Consider the following 15,936-nt stretch of genomic DNA (forward strand, 5'->3'; position numbering starts at 1 on the left):
AGTGCTTTGCTGTGTTCAGAGATGGATCTGGAAGATATGTTTTTTGTTATTCCCATCCCAGAACTGCTTAAGGTTTGCCACATCCTACTGGGGATGGAACTGAAGTTATGCTAACTTTCACCAACCTTCATGACATGACCAACAGTTACTTGAGCTTTTTTGGAATCGTGGTGCTAAGACTTGCTACAAATTCATGTCTGTTTCATCACAAGTAAATTCATCTCTGCCAAAAACACAAACAAATGCTGATATCAGAACCCTGAAAATCTTGTTCTACCAGATGACAAAAAACAAAGTGTCACAAAGGTTTACAAAGAAAACAAGCAGCAAAGGAGAAAAATTGCGAGTAAAAAGCAAGAAGCAAGACTTGAAGCATCTGTCCGCCAAATTGAATTGAATGAAAAACTGTTTTTTCGCTACTCCTCCCTGAAATCTTGTTCGATTTTGTTCAAAATTTTATCGGATGATCTTCACACCAAGCCGGACAGAAATGACTTAACAGATTCCTCTCAGAAGTTGACCATGTCTTCGCTAGTTGATTTATGCTAGTTAGTTTAGCATGCTAATTGGCTAACACCTTTCTTTTTATGCTAATGAGAACCTTAAACTATCAGATTAGGTTTGAGCTACGTTAGCATTATTTATTTTATCTTGCTAATCTGGCTAAAATGTTAATTCAGGTTTTTGAGAGATCATTCTCACACCTTAACCTCGCTTCTGTGGCTTGTCAAATGTGCGTCAACTAATGTGGCTCACTCTGCTAAGGCACTGGTTCTGAACCTGTCAGGTCGTGGGTTCGAATCCAGGGTTGTCAATATTGTTTTATTTGCAAACGTAGGATTTTCTGCAACTGTTTGTACTGAATCAAAAACTTGTTTTCTGTTCACTCTCATCTGAACTTCGGTTCGGTTTCAAACTTCTGAAGCAATCTGTTGTCCTAAGGTACATTCTATTTCTGCCATTTTTCTTCTTCCCACTTTGCTCTTGGCTACAGCCCTTCAGGGTTATCTGTAATTTTCACATAAAGTCAATGAGAGACTGATGAAATGATATTAATTTGGTGGGGGAACCATTCCTTTTAAGTTGCTGTAAGTTACAGATAAACAGTTTTTCCCTCCTGAAAGATAGAACCAGTTTATTTTATAGCCATGTGCTGCATTCGAAGATACATACTCGAGTAGATACTTCTTATGAATAAGTAATAATTTTAATAATCATAAAACAATAGTCTAATATGTGTGGTATATATACACAGGTGTACTACATTTGTCATGTTATCACTGTCATGTGAGCTACGTCATCAGTTACAATGCAATTCACAATTTTGCATCTGTGGACTCATAGGGTAGACTAAACTAAAGAATTTCAATAGAAGTGGTAGGTCATCCAAGTACTTTTCACTTTTTACTATATAGTAGAGAAGTATGCAAGTTCAAATAATGCCCTAAACCTTTAAAACCAGATTAAAAACATAATTTGCTGAACAAACAATCGGGAAAAATGCTTTCTGCCTCTCAATAAGATTTTGTCATTGTTTGGCAAGCAGTATATTGTATTGACAGTATTATTATATTTTGCTACCTTTATGTTTTACAAACCCTGAGGAAACTCTTTAGTCAATCACTTACAGTAGCTTCAGGCTTGGAATGTAATTAATTTGTATTGAAGAGTTTGTAATTGTAACTATAATTTGTATCTGACTGTATTGAAAGACATTTATGGATGACTTTGCATATTACTTTTGGCAGATGCTTTTATCCAAAGCGACTTACAGTGCATTCAGGCTACGCATTTTTTTTTACCTGTGTATTTCCTGGGACTCAAACTAACAAACTTTTGCACTGCTAACGCAGTGCTCTACCACTTTTTAAAAATGTTAATATTGATCTAATTTCAAATACATGGGCTGTCTTCAATTGTTTGTTTGTTTTTGTTTTGCAGACCATCTATTCAGAGCATGACCTGCATTTTTTTCTCTGCAGCTGAACGCCTGGTTAGTGTGCAAAATTCCTAAATGATGCTAAGTCTTTTTCTTTTTAATATTATTATCATTATAGTTTCCTAATATGTCTTTCTTTTCCAGGTTTTGGGTTTTCTCCATGCAGCAGTTCTTTTGTATTGTTCTTCCCACCCTCTCCCCAACCCACCAAAAAAAAATAATAATAATAACTTAATTCATTTGAATACTAAGTTGATCATTTGTGTTAAAATACTACTGTTCTTTTAAAAGTTCAGTCATTTTAATACTAGGTTAATAATTTGTTTAATCTGCTATTGTTCATTTCTTTGGAAAAAAGAGTTTGTTCCTTTTAATACTATATTCATAATTTGTTTTACCTTCTACTGTTCTTTTTATAAAAAAAGTTAATTAGCTGTATTTGTAAGTCGTTCTTTTTCTTGTCAGTTAACTAATCTTTTTTCCTGAGAATACTTTGCAGGTTGTATCACATGAGCATTTCGTGAAGTAAGTGACTGAAAATATCCTGTAAAAAAAGCTTATTGAATACAGTACTATTTGACTGTAGCATTAAAACCATTTTACAGCCATTTTTAATCCGAGATCTGTTCAATCACAATGAAGAAAATGTGACAGTTGCTTGCTAAACATTTTAAGACGGTTTGCTTATTCAACAGACAATGTGAAATCATCTGCTCATTATTTTTATAATTACTATTATTATTATTATTATTGAAAAACAATCAGAACAGATTAGGACGTCAAACTTGGATCGTTTAATCCCATTTAGCTACAAAACAGTTTAATCATTATGATCATAAAATTGCAAAAGGCTTTAATATAACTAAATTAACGAAGTCTAATGTGGAGTATGTTTGAAAATTAAGCACTTTTGTTTACATACATGCAGCATGTGATGGTTTTTTAGAGGATCTCTACAGAGAGAGTATCACATTTACACAATTTCCTCATCTGTATATGATTATAGAACTCTTTAACCAAGTTACTTCTTTTTAATTAATGGGTTAGTCAGATATGTCATGGATTATTTTATACCATGTCTTTGGTCTGTCTTCTCATATTTTGTCTTTTGTTCTTTTGAAGGATGCCTCAGAAAGGTAGAAGATCCCAAGCTCAAAAAGTTTGTTGGAGAAAGTTAGACCTGACAGTCAGACGAGCGTCAGTAAAGATGTTGCTCAGTTTTCTCGTGGACAGCAGTACGAAGGTGGTCACAACATATAGAGTTATATCTGTGCAGGCGTCTCATTGCCAGAGTGATGCAAGGTATGAGGTTTTCTCACGAAATCCCCAGTGCACGTGTGTAGCTCTGACATTCCTTGCGTACCACAGTGAGGGAACTTTGTTCAAACAGCCTGATCTTGACAGAGTGCTAGAGGAAGGGTGTGCTTTGTATGTGGGCATTAAAATGCAGCTTATTGCTGAAGGAAGATTCCGACAGGATCTTCTAAGCATGACTGAAGTACCTCTGAGCATCACAACTTCTAACCAAAACTACAGTGTCCAAAAGTCAGAAGTGGTGATGGGATATCTGAGAGACAGAGGAACTACTGAAATGGACACGTGGTGGATTCCTCTTGATGAAAGACTTCAGTGTCTCTCGACAGATGTCAGCCATGCACTTATTGTTTCTCCAGAGTGCTTTGCTGTGTTCAGAGATGGATCTGGAAGATATGTTTTTTTTGATTCCCATTCCAGACCTGCTGAAAATCTTGTTCTACCAGATGACAAAAAAACTAAGTGCCACAAAGGTTTTAAAAACAAACAAGCAGCAAAGAAGAAAAATTGCAAATAAAAAGCAAGAAGCGAGACTTGAGAAAACTGCTCCATATTTTGAAGTCTGGGAACAAAAAAGAAGAGAATCTGAGAGAGAGAAATATGCCACCAATTTGCATTTTCAGAAGAAGAAAATGGAGGGTACCAAAATGAAGTATGATCAAGATCATTTTAACAGTTTCAAAAAGAAAGAGTATATAGCCAAGATGTACAAAACTGGTGTCCTCTTCCAGAAGAAAAAGAAGGACTACATGGTGGGAATGTACAAGACCTATGATGTTTACCAGAAGAAGAATAAGGACTGCATGGTCAGGAGGTACCACACTGATGCTCTTTTCCAGAAGAAAATGAAAGACAACATGACCAGAAGATATGTAAGTTATTCAGAGTTTAGGTCACATCCCACTCTACTTTGTACCCTCCGTAAGAAACAGAATTGTATTACCAATGCTGGATTCCACATTCTTTACAAGTTGAGATGTGCATTGAGGATCAAAAGAAGATACAAGCCATACACTAGTTTCAGCCAGGATACACACAACTCTGATGCAACAAACCAGCCTGTGTCCAACAACATGATGCAAAAGGCCATATCTGCATTTCGGCATCAAATTCTGTCTGGTCCTACTTAAATCTGCACTGTCTGTCTAAAGTAAAGATAAAGATGATAAAGATGTCTAATAGAACACGATATGTTAAAAATGTTTATATTACAGCCTCTTGCTTAACCTGGAAATATGTTCATGCTTGTGACAGTGCCTGTTCAGTTTCTTGTGGAGTTACAGAAGAGAGAAGACAGAAATGGATCGGCCACACTTGCGACAGTCATTTGAAGAGAGGATCCATGCCTTCTATTGCAGTGGCAAACAGACTTGAATTGCCTCCCATCCCTGAAGAACTGCTTGAACTGAATGTACCTGAACGACAGCTTATCGTGAATATGCACAATGTGCTCGCAGCTTTAACAAAACTAAAAGCGATGCTGAATGAATGCTTCAGAATACAGGGATATCTTGGTAAGTGATGCTGCCACATTTGAATTTCTCACTGATAATGAGCTGGATGACAGAAGAGAAACAGGAATTTAGTGTCTCTGAACAGGATGACCGGAATGTCGTACAGAAGAAAAGGATGAACTCAGGCGTGGCCTCACTCTGAACACATGCAGCCACTTGACATTGGACAGGAATTGGTGTCGTAAGGTGAGGGAATCTTCAGCATTGCACCTGCTCAAGGGAAAAAACCAGTTGGATTTTTCAAGGTTCCCAAATTGGAAGCTGGACAGAACACGGTTGATGAGGCATGACAAGTTGCATTATCATCAAGCATGTATTTCAATGCTAGACTGTTCTGCGTGGATACTCGTTTTGCATCTCTGACCACAACTAGATAGCATGTCTATCCAGTTGTGAAAAGGCAAACCTGTTACAAAAGATGGAAGTAGAATCTCCAACAAGCTTCTTCAGGATGATCTTGAGGTCTAAAGACTAGTCCACAGCCGTGACACCACAAGGTTTATGCAACCCTTGAGAAGAACTCCATCTTATTGGGAGAAAAACCAATAAGAAATAAAGTGTTTCTGTGGCTCAAGTGGTAGAGCATTGCGTTAGCAGCGCAAGGTTGTGGGATCAATTCCTGAATGCACTGTAAGTTGCTTTGGATAAAGGCATCGGCTTAATGCATAAATTTAAATTTAAAACCTTGAGAGATCTACAGGCCATGATCAAGCAGTTACAGAATCCTACTTTTTTTTTGCATAGTCAGTGCAGCCTAAATGCGATGGCCAAAAGTGATAATGGCAATCAAGGTTCAGCAAGGTGAAGAGGTTGTTTTTTCAGAGCTTGACTGGATGAAAAAAAGTGAAATCCTTCAAAGTAACCAAGTCACCGTCATGCTGAAGTTTAAGAAATGAGTGGATGCATTAATGAATCATCTGCTTTAGTCACCTGCTCAAGTTGAGGATTACTTTTATCATACCGAGTTTCAAGCTAGAGGAAGCCCACACATTCATCTGCTGGCCTGGGTAAAGGGGGCACCTGAATTCAAAAATCAGTCTGACCAAGCAGTGTGTGAATTTATTGACCATTACATAACCTGCCAGTTGCTGGACTCTACCACCGATCTCGAGTGTCATAAAATTGTCACCGAAGTTCAACTTCACAGCAGGAAGCACCACAAAGGGCAAGACATGATGCTGTTTAAAAAGCAAAGAATGAAACCAGGACTTTGTGGGATTTGCTAAATGATCCCCAGGCCTTCTTTGACAACTTGTCAGACTTGCTGACCAAATATAATGGATTCCATGGATTATTACTGTAAATACGCTGAGGCACTGTCCCCTTCAAATGTGATTTTGCTGAAGCGTGATCCAAAGGAGGCTTGGGTGAATGGTTACAACCCAGATTTGCTGAAGGCATGGAAAGCCAACATGGACATACAGTTCATTCTTGACTCTTTCAGCTGCATTGTGTATGTTGTCCTACAATTCCAAACCAGAACACGAAATGAATGATTACCTGAAGACCGTGATCAAGGGTGTTCGTGAATCCAACGTAAACGAAGAAGACGAAATGAAGCAGATAATGCAGGCCTACTCCAAACACAGGCAAGTGAGTGCTCAGGAGTCCGTGGCACGAACAATGCAGCTTACCAATGAAGAAGTGTTCACAAAGTGTTGTGTTTATACTGACGAATGATGATGCCCTGAAAATGGGTTTGCGCCGTAGTGTCCTACACAGCAAAGATCCTGATTCAGAGGATGTCTGGATGTCAGGTATTATAGAGAAATACAGAGCAAGGCCTCAAACACTGGAGTTTGAAAAGATGTGCCTTGCAGACTTTGTGTCTAATTACTGTAACAACAATGAGTTTTACATAGTAATTAACTCAAATGATATATAGGGAATTTGAATAATTAATCAAGAATTTGATTAATATATATCTCAGATGACAGTTACATTTAATTTTATTGATTATGAAAAATAGCTCAATTGCCAATACCAATACTAATCACAGGGCACTGTAATTTACTCATTAATATGTCAATATTACATTCTTCATATCAATTATTGTGATCTCTTACTGTAAATTACTGCAGATCAAACCGTGGTATGTCCAGCACACCACTGTAGACCTATCAATTTTCAATAAAGTTATCACGCCTTATAATTCAAGGAAAAGTATTCTCTGGCCATGAAAATATTATCCTATCCTTATGATAAATTTAGTTTCTAAATTTAGAGCTTGTAGCTAAAGACCAAAACATTTCAGTGACTCGTAATGTGAGTGGGGTGGAGTCCAAAGCCAATCATTTTATATATGGGTTTTTTAATAATTCAACTAGTAATACATCAAACTACAAATCACACAGAGTAAATATGCGTACGAAAATACAGACAATAAACATTTACAAGACATAACGGAATCCAAATAAAAGAGAGAGAGAGAGAGAGAGAGAGAGCCAGAGAGAGAGAGAGAGAGAGAAGTGTAGAAAGCGAGAGAGATCACAGAATGAGCTCAGGTATGAAAATCAGTCAGTAAACCTTAGTGGAACCAACAACGAATCAAATAATAGCAACACTTTAAAGCAGCATTTAAATCTCCATAGAAAACGATACTTGCATGGCCCAGTGGGTGAGCGTGGTACCGGCGACGCACGTGTGATGTCACGTGGTCCTTTGAAAACTGCGCGCGTGGGCCGGAGGCCGTGTGACGCGCGTGCAAGCTGCGCTGGATCTTGGCGTGAGCGTGGAGTCACGTGTTCCTTTGTTGCAAAGAGGTGTTCGTTCATCTTCGCGCGGTATTTGAAAGGTTCAACAAACAATGTTCCAGAATTCGTCTTCATTGTGTGGAGAGGCGAATCGTTGAATAAACTTAGTAAAGAAAAGAAAACAAAACAACGAAAATGAAAGTTTCCAAATGAGCCATGAAAATGGCTTTCCTCTCCTCAGTCCTTGTGCTGAGGGGGGAGGAGAACTGAGCGCGGCCCGAGGCCGCGCGGAGCGACGTGTCCGAGAACGGAGAACGGGAAGAAGAGCAAGAAGAGAGCGAAGAGCCAAGAGAGAGGCGGACCTTGTTCGGTCGACTCTTATAGCTTGAGATGTTCACGCCTCTTTTCGCGTGAACCACCCAATGAACATCCGCGATCTGAAGCGGCGGGAAAGTTCCTTTGTCTCTGTTGAGACAACCCCCTGATGATTTAGGGCCTGTCCGATTTCATCAGGAATATTAAAGCAAGTTCATTATTCCAGATTAAATACATTTTTCATTACTTTGCTCTAGATAAATGGGTCTGTCAAAGCATGACGATTAGAACAAGACTAGACATAATATATATATGACCAAAGATTTAATTTTTAGATCGAATTACACATTTAAAGATTTGTTTAACACATGATAACACTGCAGATATTCCCAATTTATATGGGAAACCTCTAATGTACCGCAAAAACAATACTATACACATTAAGACTACATTTGAGTACATTCTATCATTCTTTTGTAAGGATTAGGTTTCCTGTCCTGTGGTCCTGTGAGCTCGTAAAATTTTACGAGCTACCAAGGAGTGTGGGGGTTGCAGAACATTTCTTTTTGAGAAAGTATAAGATTGAAATCAAGCATTTCCACTTATAAGTCAGCACTTTAACCATTTACCCAGGATTAACCATTTTATGCAATACACAAACATATAAAATACATATTTAATAAAGGACTTACAAAAGTAAGGAACAAAAAGAAAGGTTTCTTTTTGTGTGTGTGTGTGTGTGTATGTTAAGGAATTTGGTTTCAGGTATCCTTTGAGGCTCGCATGGGTATCGTAAAGTAATTTAAGTCCAGCCAGGCTGGCATTTAGTACCAACAGTCTGAATTTATAAAACAGAATTTAACCCATGAATCGCTGACCTGCATATCTGTTACATCTCCCCCTTTACGTCAGATGAAGTCCCTGTGTGGACATCATCGGACGGCAATCATCCGGATGGGCAGATGACAGGTGAATCGTGATGGTCATGCAGCAGGTGGGTCATGATGACAGGTGGTTCCTGAAGCTGAGGATTCAGCTTGGTGAGGTTCGGTATTGTCTTTGACTTTGCGTCCCTTTTCCGGGGATTCCATCGGAGACCTCCAGCCACAGTTGTCGTGAGTTTGGCTGTAGAGGTTTGCATCTCGTTGAGTATCCTGTATAGGATGAAGGTCACGCCAAGAGTAAGGGCGGGACCAATGACGGTGGAGATGCACCGTGCAGTGTCGGCAGCAGTCCAGGCTAGGACCGCAGATGACTGGTTCAGAATGGGCTGTCGAGACAGTGCTTGGAGGGCTGTATCGACAGGAGTAATGTCAATGTGTTGGGTGGTACCTTTCAGTACTTGGTCCAGCAGGTTGGCACGGGTGGCGGTGTCATGCTGGTCGTAGGTCAGCATAGCTGAGCGCACAGGAGTGTTGACGAGCCATCTGTTACCCACAATCTCTGCTTGCGTTTCTGTGACTTGTGTACGAGGCTTGGCTTCGGCAGGGCAGCGCGTATCGCTGACCCAGGGTTGCAGCTCGCAGATTCCTTCAGAGTTGTGTCTGAGGAAGGGTTTGCTAAGGCAGAGATAATGAATGTCTTTGGTTAAAGTACACATGTGCATGTTTGGGGCCAGGTACAGCTGTGTGTTGCTGTCGTGGTAGGCCACCACATTTGGAATGTGTGTTTTGGTGTGGGTGTTGCTCTTCCACATCCTGACACTGACAATGTCTTTAGGTCTGTAGACTTGGTTTGACTCACTGATGAGTTGGTTCAGGAGCACGTTCACTTCTCTCTGTTTGGGGTTTACGTGCCGTAGGAAGGCGCTATTCAGAGAGTTGGCCAGGTGTACTTGTAGCAGGTCAGCTGGCATGGTGATGGCGTAAGACAGCACAGTTAACACAAGGCTTAAGGGTATCATGTATGGTGGGGTTTTACTCGTGGTTAGGCTGTCTTTGGAGGAGCTAACCTCCCACAGCATGGCTGTTGTTAATGCTGTTAACAGCTGAGTCTGGGTAAAGTCCTTCTGGAAGGCAGTAAACAGTGGTTTCAAGGAGTTTACAGTCTGGTTCGCTGCATTGACACTGGACATAACAATGTTAAACATTCTGGCGGCAGCAGCGGCTCTAAGCAAAGCTCCCGGGAACTGTTTGGAGCGGTGGTGGTGTCCACCTAACTCCATTTGTGTAACCGTCACTTTCTCATGTTGGCTGAACAGGTGTTTGACATCGGCCTCAGTGTGAGTGAGGGAGTCCTCTCTCCATCGGAACCTTGTACAGCTGTATTCGGTTACAGTGCTGGGGTAGTGTGCCCTGTCATCGGTAGTCAGGAGTCTCAGCGGTTTTCTCGGTGGCAGCTGTCCTCTCTTTGGCTGACAGCACAGCACGGCAAACCACAGCAGCATCCTGGTACAGATAATAGGGAGAGAGAGAGAGAAAGGGGAGAAAGAAACAAACAAGGCCTGTCTTTGGTTGGACAGGACAGTCTCTTTGCTTCGTGGGCGGCGACTGGGTTTAGCTCGCCCTCGCCCATGTTTTGCCACATCTTGCTGCTGGCATGACGCTTGCCTCAGTGTTGTGTCAGTGGCTCTGGTGCTGCGTGGTGCAGCACATGCTGCGTCATGGAAATATATTGGCAGTATCCCCCTTTTGCTCCGTGGCATTACACGCCCTGGCATTGTGATGTCAGACGGTGCACAACCCACAATATTGTTCTGTGCACGCAGCATGGTTTGTGTGTCATGCAGTGGTCTGGGGCTTTGGTTGTCAGTGACTGTAGACTGGTTGCCAGGGTGGATGGAGGGGTCTGAGAGGTGGTAAAACAAAGTCATTATCAAGGTTTCAGAAGCCCGCATGTCCGCTATGTTGGTCTGTGTAGACAACGGAGCCTGCGTAAGCGATTCTGAGGTAGGCAGTTTAGCTAGTAAAGTTCTTGTGCTGTGTGTAATCACTTCAACCTTGAATGTGGGTGGGTGGGTTGGGAGTGACCACAGAATGTTGTTTAGTGTGCCAGTTTTGGCAAGGGTGTCAGTGTGATCTTTAAAGTCCTCGTCTAGACTTGGTAACTTTGAGTGTCCTTTTACCTTCTTCCAGTACACGATCACATTGTGTGTTTTTGTGATGTTATCACATTGCTGGAACAGGTGTTGGTGTTTGACATGCTTGTTTGCAAGTGTGAGTCCGAGTTCCACACATTCAGGTGAGGATTGGAAGAAACCCAGCGTGTGGTGTAAGGTTTGACCACCTTGCAGGTTGAGCCGAACAGCGACCCCTTTGGTGTAAGCTGGTACCACCGTACCCTGTTTGTTGACTAAGGTACAGAGGCTTGAACTTGGGCCTGTTGTTAGGGCGTTGTACTCATGGCTGGCTGCTGGGGTTCCCGTGACCTCTGTGACCTGACCGTCTGGCTCTGTGGGAGTTCCCGTGACCTCTGCGACCTGACAGTCTGGCTCTAGCAACCTGTGTGGCTGGAGAGAAAGAGGTTCTCGCACTTGAGCAAAGTCTTTTAGCTGTTTGAAGTTCAGAAAAGGGTCAAAGTGTTCTAGCAGGTCTTTGTCGATGAGCAATGTATGAGTGTTCATTGGTGGGACATACATGGGATGTGTTAGACTCATCGGAACGAATGTCAGGTGAATGGAAACAACCTGTTCAAACTGGATGTCATCCTGTCTGTACACCTGTACATTCAGTTCATAAGTTTGAGGTGTAAGAGTTCGATCTTGTCTCTTAGCTTCAAATTGGAGTCTTTTGAAAAGGTAAGATGAGATCACCGTCAGGTTTAATCCTGTGTCGATCAGGTCTTCCCTGTTGACTCCTTTTTGACCCACCCCCTTTTTGACAGGGCTGCCCAGGAATGTTGGCATTAGGGCAGGTGGGACGATCGGTGGGTGATGAGGACCGGTCTTGTGTAGCTCGCTGCGAAGGCAGGTAGTCAAAACAGCATTTTCTGGTACCTTGTGTTTGTGGTACCTGGTGTGAGGACCTGTGCTGTCTCGTTCAGTTAGCTGTAGCTGTTGACTGTGGAGCTCGGGCAGTGTTCTGGGTGCTTGGCTCATCTTCCTTGCGAGTATTCATGTGAAGAAGATCTTTCAGCACCCTCAGGATCTCTGCTGTCTCAGACGTGGCTGCACTGTGTTGCCCTCTGCTGGCTTGGAATGGTATTGACTCTCTGTAAAGATGTCTGTGACTGTGGTGTTGTAGAGCGCCATCTAGGGTTAACTCCAAGCAGTGCTCAGAGACAGAGACGTTGGGGTTTTTCACAGTCTTTTCACAAATAGTCTTTTGCTTGGTGCAAGCTTTGTGGGCTAAGTTCCGTAACTCTTGTGTAGTTCTGTTACGGGGACACGCTGGGACTCTGAGATGAAAACTCTAACTGGCATGTAGGTTTGGGAGGAACAGAGTTTTTAAGTTGAAATCCTGTTCCATACCTGGTTCGTTGCATGCTCCGAAGTAGGTGTTTCGTAGCTGACTACAGAAAGTCTGTGGGTTTTCAAATCGGCCCTGTTTGAGGTCCATAGCAATAAGGAGCCCATGATCTGAGTTTGGATCAGAGAATTCAAGAATCAAAGTCTGTAGCAGTTGCTGGTAGTACGCTTTGACAGTCTCTGGTTGACGATCCAGAAAGCAATGCACATCACGGCTGGCCGTGATTTTTAACAGGTACAATGTGTTCACATCTGTCATGTTGGCGACAGTTTGCAAATGAAAGTCAATGGCTTGTAAAGAAGCATGAACATCATGTCCTCCTGCAGGATCTGGAATGAATGTAGAGATGCTTCTGGCTAGCTTGTGAAGTTCTCTGTGAGCAGTGCAGGGTTTGGTGACATGCGTTCTCTGGAAGGGTTCTCTTCCCTCCGTTATTGACAGATGTTCTTGTAAGCTGGCTGGTGATTTCCTTAGAAGGGAGACTACACCCCCTTTTCCAGCTCTGGGTTCTTGGCTGAAAGGGTTGGAGTGGCGGCCCGGGAGAAATTTTGTGGTGTGCGTTTCTCCGATCCAGCCACTCTGTAATCTGTGAGATTGTCTCAGTTCTGTGTGAACAGTGTCAAGTTCATCTTGGAGCTTGTCTCTCTGCAGCGTAAGCTTGTTGAATTTAGCTTGGGCCGCTTGCAAGTGTGTTTTGCAGGCCCAGGTTTTATAGTCTTTTTCTTTCAGTTCAGTGTCTGCTCTTTTTAGGAGAGCGTCGCCTTGCTGGAGTTTTTTGTTGAGTTCTTTTCTGGCTTCTCTCTCCAGCTGTTCTCTTTGATCTGTGTCGAGGCGAAGATCTTGCAGGGCATTGTGAAGTCTTTCAACTCCTTTCTGTAGCTCTGGATCTGTGTCGTCCTCTTTCTTGTGCTGGTTCTGGGTCTCGAGGAGAAGCTGATCAAGATGACTCTGGGTTGGGGCCTGGTCCTTCCAGGCCTCCTCCGCGATGTTGCTCCGTTCACTGAGCCGTGCCTGGGTGACGAGAATGTGAACTAGGCTTCCGAAGATCCTGGCGAGTTCTCTGTAGTAGTCGCTTTGGTTTGGATCGCGTGCCATCAGTTCATCTAGCTCGGTGTCTAGTTGCTCTGGGTGCTGCAGGTTACTGGCGTCCTTGGGCAGGAAGGGGGTCGTCACTGCTTTCAACCATGTCGAGAGGTGGCCCCCGTGGACTGCTGGACTGGATGCCTGGAACATCCTGATTCTCTGTCGGTGAGAGAAGCACAGCACACACACACAAAAAGACCAATGCAAGTTCGTTCTACATTTAACGAGCTATATTCATACGGGCTGTGCCGTTTATGAGAATTTTGGGGCTGACTGATGCAAACAGTCAGACAGTTAAGTAGCCAATTAACTTGGGTCAACGAAGGACCTGAAATGGAGATTTGACAGGCAGTAGCCTAGCGGGTCGTGTGATGACACCGGCTGCTGGTTGTCGCTCTACTATTTAACTTCGTTGGTGGCTCCCAGGTTACTGTCTCTATGTGAAATGAAAGAAACAAATCACAACAGAACAGAGGGTAGAAAAGATCAAAGTGAAACAATACTTGAAATGAGATGAAAACAATAGAAACACAATGTGTTAGTGGGAATAAGGAGGCCTAAGCCTACTGCTAGGTTTTAAGATAGGGCCAACAGGTGATTGGGCTATCTGGGTAGGAAACCTAGAAATATGGTGTGGCTTAAAGAAGCAAAAGGGTCAGAACACTTAAAATATATCCGGGGGAATATCTAATATTCTGTGGCTTATAATAAGTGGATAGGTTTTATCACTTTTGGTTCACCTGGTTGAATTGAAGTCATTCAGGTGGGAACCAGTGGCTTGGTCAACCTCCCCGGTGCTCCCCAAACACTGAACCGCAGTGTCCCCGGTCCTCCGTTACTCTGGCGTGTCGCAGGACAGCACGGCTTGTGACTTTTAGCACAACCTTTGGAGTGCCAAAATTGCTGATGTCTCTTGAGACAAGAGGGACCGAGTTTCACTCGCAGCCAGTATCGGTAACACCGGTCGGGCAGCCTTGCTCACTGGAAACCTGAGATGACTGTCCAATCACCGAGGGAGTTCTACAATCAAATACACAAAGGATGAACAAAGGACACTTAAAGTTAATTAAGGTTTGGTTTGTTTAACATCAATTGAGTAACTATATGTAGAGAGGAAAGGTAACAGCTTTACCTAATCATGATAAAACAAAACAAATGAATTATGATAATAATGGTAATTATCAAAATAACCTAAGTCAAAAGAGAGAAGAAAAATAATAACATCAAATTAAAAGACAGGAATGAAACAAGGGAGAAGGAGTAGCTGGTTTTCACCACAAGGGGGGGGAAGTACTGCTTCTCTGTCTTTAACCTGCTGAGCAGAAAACTTAATTCAAATTAAAAATTCAAAACTGGTTTAAATCAAAATTTAAAATAAGCATGTATGAATTAAAAGGAAAAACTGAATAATATCCTATAATAACCATTGATAGCTTGTAAGTTATCATTAATGATCATGAAATTAATCAAACAGTGTGAGATTAATCGAAGAGGGTAAAATTGGACATGCAATTCAAACAGAATGGAAAAGACAGAGGTATGTTAGTCGATTTAACAGGAGACTGCCACTAGATGGCTTACCTTCTAAGTGGGTCAATCAGTGGTTGACCTGACACATCTAGATTTCCACTGTTAACAATTACATTTTAATTCAAATCATGTTTGAACCAAACTCAAAGTAAATGTAAACAGTCAAAGGCAGGGAACATTCTTTTGTTTCCCTGTAATCATATTCGCACGAGCAAAGCTGTAAATGCAAATAATTCTCGAGAATTTAGACATCCAATTCAAATATACATCACAGGGGATTATAAATTAGCAATCAGAGCGCATTATCTGAAATGGCCACAGGTTGGCAGCTTTGCACTCATGCAAGCTGGAATCAGAAAGCAGGGCGTACCCTGAAATTTCTAACCCACACGTTCCCTCTAGTGTTTAGATAGAGGAATTACAATTTCAATATGACTTAGAATTTATCTGATCGTTTGTCAGGCTGATTTTCTGCATCAAAAATCACAAGTAACAAACAGAAAGTTTTAATTTCTGAGGTGCTATATATTCACATAGGATGAAGGAAGGATCCGTTCACTTCCAAAATACAACTGTAATAAAAACAGGAATTTTCCAACTGTTGACTCCAATAAACATTTATCAAAATAGCACTTATGATTTAAATGTTTTAGGTTTAAAAATCGGGTAGCTAAGCCAATTTTAGACCAGGAGTTTTTATCGTTTTATTTTTGAATATTATTGTGGTTTACCACGAATTCAATAAGCAAGGCCTTTTTAACTGAATCAGAGGAACATCGCTCAGGTTCAGATTTACATGTTGCAACTATTAAAAGATTTCTTTATCTTTTAATTATTCATATTAAAATGTTTTCACTGTAAAAAGATTTGTCTTTCTTAACAGGATACTTTTAACATTATACTGCAGATTACGTTCATTAAAATTAACAGTGACTATACTGTTAAGTTTCTATAAATACCTAGGTGCTTACTGACCAGCTTTTTGCCTCAGTCAGTTAGGAGTGAGTTCGCGTCTTGCGACTTATCTCACAAGTAACGTTACATAATTTCATAGCGCACGTGCAGAAATTATTAAAAACCATATACACAGATTGATTGCTCACAAAACGAAGTTTGAAATAGCTGCGTTCCTCCACCAAAAT

At 41.6% G+C, this 15,936-nt stretch overlaps 2 protein-coding genes across 2 annotated transcripts in view; one reads left to right on the top strand and one right to left on the bottom strand.

Moving 5' to 3' along the window:
- Window positions 1-15,936, top strand: part of LOC127955916 (gastrula zinc finger protein XlCGF57.1-like) — a 703,806-nt gene that overhangs the window by 331,465 nt on the left and 356,405 nt on the right. The window lies entirely within an intron of this gene.
- LOC127955917 (uncharacterized) lies at window positions 6,609-14,370 on the bottom strand. Its single transcript, XM_052553551.1, has 2 exons — window positions 14,005-14,370; window positions 6,609-13,700 (listed from the first exon to the last, which is right to left on the bottom strand). Exon 2 carries the CDS (start codon window positions 11,809-11,811, stop codon window positions 8,722-8,724), a length of 3,090 nt encoding a protein of 1,029 aa, XP_052409511.1. The 5' UTR covers window positions 11,812-13,700; window positions 14,005-14,370; the 3' UTR covers window positions 6,609-8,721.

The sequence above is a fragment of the Carassius gibelio genome, chromosome B4 (assembly GCF_023724105.1).
Source record: "Carassius gibelio isolate Cgi1373 ecotype wild population from Czech Republic chromosome B4, carGib1.2-hapl.c, whole genome shotgun sequence".
In the NCBI taxonomy this organism is placed as follows: Eukaryota; Metazoa; Chordata; class Actinopteri; order Cypriniformes; family Cyprinidae; genus Carassius; species Carassius gibelio.

Bases quoted from the DNA above. Each gene is read 5' to 3' on its own strand.
- LOC127955917 (XM_052553551.1), bottom strand. From the start codon at position 11,811: ATGAGCCAAGCACCCAGAACACTGCCCGAGCTCCACAGTCAACAGCTA.